Source organism: Coffea eugenioides, unplaced genomic scaffold, assembly GCF_003713205.1.
Source record: "Coffea eugenioides isolate CCC68of unplaced genomic scaffold, Ceug_1.0 ScVebR1_2944;HRSCAF=4069, whole genome shotgun sequence".
Lineage (NCBI taxonomy): Eukaryota > Viridiplantae > Streptophyta > Magnoliopsida > Gentianales > Rubiaceae > Coffea > Coffea eugenioides.
Window position 1 is genome coordinate 4388 of NW_020863477.1, and position 6047 is coordinate 10434.

At 37.7% G+C, this 6047-nt stretch overlaps 1 protein-coding gene across 1 annotated transcript; it reads left to right on the forward strand.

Moving 5' to 3' along the window:
• The first annotated feature begins 3680 nt into the window (after positions 1-3680).
• LOC113757308 lies at positions 3681-5813 on the forward strand. Its single transcript, XM_027300666.1, has 2 exons — positions 3681-3745; positions 4477-5813. The coding sequence occupies exon 2, from the start codon at positions 4482-4484 to the stop codon at positions 5811-5813; it is 1332 nt and encodes a 443-aa protein (XP_027156467.1). The 5' UTR covers positions 3681-3745; positions 4477-4481.
• Positions 5814-6047: the final 234 nt, after the last annotated feature.

Here is a 6047-nt window from a genome sequence, read left to right on the forward strand (position 1 = left end):
AAGCAGGTAAGGGTATTTTGGTCATTTCTCAGCCTACACAGATCCAAATGAGGTGATTCTTGATGCATTGGAAAGCTAACTAAAAGGGCTACAAGTTTCATGTTTTGGTCAAGAGCTAAATCAGCTTTTATCATCAAGAAAAGTTCAGTGGAAGTTGATGCAAAATCGGAGCAGAGCTGGAAATTGAACCAGAAGTGACCAAATGGTCACTGTATCAATCCGGCCGGAATTTGGCCGGATTTAAGGCCGGATTTCTGGCCGGATTGCGGTCAGAAAAGGCTGCTCTGTACGCGTAAAACTCAATTTCACTCCCACCAACTCACATTGGATGCTAGACATGTGAGAGACATTACCAGCTGTAAGGAGAAAGTGTAAAGCTTCATTCCTTGACCATTTTCATCATAAAAAAAAATAGCCAAATTCATTGTAAGAGGGGTTGGAGTTCATAGCAGAAAATAGAGAGTGAGCTACGGGAGAAAGCTTGAAGCTGCAGAAATGTAGCTCTTTCATCTTCCTAGTGTTAGTTTAGCTTAGTATAGAGTAGTGTAGCTTTTCCATTCTTGTTTATTATCTAGATTAGGATGAAGATGGAGGATGAAGAAGGCAAGGAAGAAAGCTCATGTGACAAGGGTTGTATTCCTTCCAAACTCTTTATCTTTTGTATTTGATTCCAAGTTCAGTTAATATACAAGTTCTGGATTTTGTGTTCATTATGTGTTTCTAAAGTTTATACCTTGGGTTTGGTTGAACTTTCTATGATTGTGAGTGTTTATTGTTTGGTTATTTGATTGCTACGATTTGAGCAAGTTATTTAGCACTTTAGCTCTTTAAATCATGATTAATCTGGTACCATTAATTGTGATTATCTAAGGTGTTATTCCTGCAATGGAAATTGAGATTTAACACTAGTTCAAGAAGTGCTAAACATAGGGAGTACACTCACGAAAGTAGAGGTGCACTTATGTGGTTTTTAGTGATTCATTTCATGTAATTTCATTGAAGAAATGAACTTGTAGCTAATTTCATAACCATGAGAATAGGTATGGATTAGTTATAAGTATAATTGATTCACTACGAAAGTAGGATTCAAATGCATAAGGAAATTACACCATAACTAGCCCAGATGTAGTAATTAATGATCCAAATATAGCACTTGCATGAGTAGTTAGGGATACCACAACCTAAGGAGCTTTTATTTGTCATTTTGTATAATTTCAGTAGGTTAAATTTGTTATAATTCATTGATAGTCTAAATAATAGAGAAGCTTTAGTAATACCGGTAATTGTTCACTCTTCCTTGTGGGATCGACCCGATATATACCCTAAACTACTAGTTGATCTGTATACTTGCAGTGAACGGGTGTAATTCGGTATTTTTTAGCTTGCACGTATGTAAAATACCCGTCAAGTTTTTGGCGCCGTTGCCGGGGAAGATTTGGCAATATCGGTGTGAAGAGCAACTTTATTAGTTTAGACATATTATTAGTTATACTGTGAATGTTATTTTCTGTGTTTTATATGTGTATGTGTTTTATCACCTATTCTTCTTACTAATTTTGCTCTTAAGTTGTTTAAAGGCAATTTTAGGTGATGAGAAGGATAGGTCAATTTGGAGGACAATGCTTGAGAAGTGGAAGATTGGCAATGGATGGTTATCAAGTGCAAAGCTCCTTCAACAGAGGTAACCAAGAATTTACTGAATGTATGTCTTTTGAAGATGGTTTAAGGTGCTTAAAGGCAAAATTTGATGTAATTAAGTTACAAGTTCAAATGGACACCATGATGCATGAAATTGAGCAGAGGAGGAATGTTAATGTTTTTAATTCTTATCATGTGATTTGTGACTTGTGTGGAGGTTGTCATGCTACTAATACATGTATGCAAGCACAAAATGTGGATTATTATGATAAATTAGAGCATTACAATCCTTGTTTTGATCAATATAGTGCTAATTGGAGCAATTCTCCTGCTTATGGTTGGAATAATCAATGTACTTATAGTGATAATTCATATTTTTATGATCACCAACCTGAAAGTGTCCAATATGAATCAAAATCATCTTGGGAGTTGGCAATAGAAAGAGTAGCTAATGATTCTAAGCCATCTTGGGAGTTAGCTTTAGAAAAGCTAGCAAATGCAACTTCCGATCGTTTTGATAGGATTGAAGAAAGAATAGATGAATTAGCTTCTCACTTTGGTCGAATACATGAGCAATTGAGTGCATTGTGTGAAGTTATTTCTTCTAATAATTTGCAAAATGATCCTAGCATAAATGGTGGGAATGTTGTATGTGAAAATGGGTTGCATTTTGATGAAAATGATGAATCTCAATTGTGTTTCAATGAGCAAATGTCCATTTCACATGATAATATCTTTGGAACTAACTTTGAACCTCAAGAGGTGAGTTTTAATGACTCATTTTTCACCCCTCTTGAGGAGTGCATTGAAAGTATAGGTTCTAAAGGTATTCCTGCCCAAGATACTCTCATGACATTTCCTTTGGGAAGTTCTCAAGTGGTGTATATTCAAGGTAATATCTATGAAACACTTGGGATAGGTAAGTCACTTTCAATTCTCACATCATTAGATTATGTGGCTTTGGCTATAAAGTCACCATTTAATGATCCACCACGGCCTAAAATGGTGGATTATTCGTTAACTAAGCCTCCTTGAAAAATGAGGTGATATAGTCAAGCTAATGACTATAAACAAGCGCTAGTTGGGAGGCAACCCAACGAATTTTTTTTAGTAAGTTTAAGTGTTTAATTAGTGTTTTTGTGTGTTTTAAAGGTGGCAATGGCAATGGTTTATGCAATGTGTTTCAAGTGCAGAAGAACTTATAAGGAAGCAAAAAGGGAGTTTTCTTGTTCATTTGATCCAATTCATGCATTTGAAGTGCTTAATTCTAAAGTTATATTGATGCATGATTTCATGTTTCAAGGAGCAATTGGTTGAGAAAGCACAAATTTTATGTTTAAGGTGAGTAATAAAAAAAAAACTTTTGAAAATGGAAAGTGGAAGGAAAAACTGCAGAAATAAAAAATTTCTGCAGCAAATCCGGCCTCAAATCCGGCCATAAACTGGCCGGATTCATGGCCGGATTATCAGGGGAAGAAAAAATCAAATTTTCGGAGCTACTGCCTCATATCCGGCCGTTAATCCGGCAGGAAATCCGGCCAGTTTCTGGCCGGATATGCAGAGTTAAAAAAAAAAAAAAAAAAAAAAAAGAGAAAGGGGGCACTGTATCAATCCGGCCAACAATCCGGCCAAATTTAGGCCGGATTAAAGGCCGGATTGAGAGGAAAAATCGAAAGAAAAAAAAAAAAAAAATTTGTGGCTACTGGCCAGTATCCGGCCGATAATCCGGCCGAATATCCGTCCGGAAACTGGCCGGATTGTGGCCGGTTTTGCGCACTAAAGGGAATCCGCGCGCGGATTCCCTCATTTCTTTTCTTCCTCCTTTCTTCAACCTCCACACACACTCACACCTTGAACACACACTACTCCTAAAAACCCTCTTTTCACCATCCAATCTCCAAACTAAATACACCAAAACATTTCTCTTTTCCTTGTGAGTTGATTCCATAGCTTAAATTCCTTCAAAAACAAGTTCTAATTCGGATTTGAGCTTGAGAAGAACAAGGGTTTCAAATTTTTGAACTCTTCATTTGGGTTCAAATTGGAGTGAAATTTTTGGGGGTTTCTTCACCATTTGCACCATTAATCATCTACCAACAAGTTTGAGGTAACAAATCTTCACCAAATGTTATCATTTGAATTTTGTCAATTTTCACTTTTTCCTATTTTTGGGCAATTTCGAATTTTTTTTCATTTTGTGAAGTTTGATGCTTTTTATGATGTTATTGAGCTTATTGATGATTATTGGTGATGTTTAACTCATGGGTTTGAGATTATTTGGTGAATTTAGCAATTTTAAGCTAATCTTGAGGATTACTTTGATTTGATCATTATTAGCTAATTTTTTTTTTTTTTTGGGGCAATTGGATTGAAGAAAATTGTATGAGAGTAATGGATTGGTCTAGGATATTTACATGCTAAATTTAGGCTTAATTAGCTTATCCTTTGATTTTTGGCATGTTTATTCTAGAAAATTTGATTAAAGTTGAATTAATGACCTTTTTAAGTCTAAACTCATGGTTAAGGTGCTTTTTAGCATTTCATTATGCTTATTTAGGTCATTAAGTTGGGAATAAGTTGTGTGATTGTTTAATTGCTTTCTCTACCTATTTGGACATTTTATGCTTAAGTGTTTTATTTGGAAAAAAATGAAAGAAGCATTTGTTGTTGATAATCAATTGTAAAGTCTTGCTTGTGAAGTTAATTGCTAATTATTATGTGAGTAAGTTGATAAGATTGGCTAATTAAAGATAAAGAGGTAAAAGTGAATGAGTTTTCATTATCTTTACTTAGCAATGTACCTATTAAATGAAGTTAACATTTAATAATTTTAATTAGGTACAATGGCTCGCACTAAGAAAGGTGCAGTGAAATCTCCTCCTCCTAACAAGAGAGGAGAAGCTTCGACGTCTAGACAACCGCGCTTGAAAAGAAAAGCAAGTAGACGTCTACAGCTTGAGGACGAGCCATCATCTGGAGAGGATACTCAACAACAAGAGGAACAAGATGCACAAGGGGACCAAGAGGAGGAAGTCCCTTATGATAAGTCGCGCTTCACCTCCGCCGAAAATGAAGCTTGGTACAATGCTAGGAGGGGAGCTAAGGTATTGGTGGAAAAGGATGTCACCTCGGATGCCGAGGAGGTCTACCATCTCAAGGCCTCCTTTGCCAAATTGGGATGGGAAAATTTCTTTAACATCCCAAACTTCTATTATGAGGAGCTTGTCCGAGAATTCTATGCAAATGTGGAGGACAAGAAGGTTTTTCACTACGACACGGAGGTGATTACTAGTACAGTGCGAGGGAGAAAAGTTCGAGTCCATAGAGCTGATTTGGAGCGCTATCTTCATGTTTCGGATGTGGGGCGCAAGGTAGATTTGAAGAAAGCCTTCAAACCCAATGATTTGGACTCTTGGAACATGCTAGAGGCACTTGTACGTTTGGGGGTTGAGTACAAGGCTACTCGAACGACGGGGCGATATTCGGTATTGACTTCATCATTTCCGGAGTCGCAACGTCTCCTTATTTACCTATTTGCCGCCAATATCATTCCGAGGGCAAGTGGAACCAATGAGGCGCGCACAAGTGACATCTATTTCTTGGATAAAATGAAGCATGGCTTAGGAAACATCCAAGGCATTCCATTGGGAAGCATTATCACCAACCACATGTGGGCTGTGGTTCGCAGTAACGACATCAAACATGCTTTCCCGTATCCTCGGTTCTTGACCTTCGAGTTTCAAAGGGTTGGAGTGGATTTTTCTAACGCTTTCCCTACAGGTCTCAAGAAGAAGGACGTCTTTACATTGGATTTTTGCAGGTTCATTTTGAAGAGTAAAGACGGCGGTGGTCCTTCAACTCAAGGAGGTGCTCAAGGGGACATTAGGCAAGAGGAGGAAGTTGAAATTGAACGAATTGAAGGGGCTCAAGGGGTTGAGACAACTACCCCGCCGGTCTCAAATGAACCGTCTTCCTCACGGCCTCCAACCTCACCTCAAGACACTCGGTCGTTTTTCAAGAAGATAATGGACAAGCTGCTTTGTGTCGAGGCTGAGGTAAAGAAAAGCCGCCAAGAGAATAAGCGGAATTCCGAGCGTCTTCGTCGCATCGAGACCAAGCTGGGTATTGAAGCTCCTCCGACTCCACCATCGTCACCTGACCAAGCGACTACTTGAGGGAGTGCTCGTCTTGCAGAAATGTTTTTTTTTTCTTTTCTGTAGTATTTGTGATGTTTTTAGTGATTTTCTTTATTTCTTTTTTGTGAACTAATCCAAGTGATCTTTATCTCTATTGTGATGATAGTGATTCGGACTACTAAAAGTTGGAAATTCATCACTTGGACATGGATTCGGATTGCGCAAGTTCAATTGAGCAGTATTTTCTTTTACTCTTTATTTATTTTCCTTTTT

What these genes read in the sequence shown, in the direction of transcription:
- LOC113757308 (XM_027300666.1), top strand. Translation starts at nt 4,482, where the DNA reads ATGGCTCGCACTAAGAAAGGTGCAGTGAAATCTCCTCCTCCTAACAAG.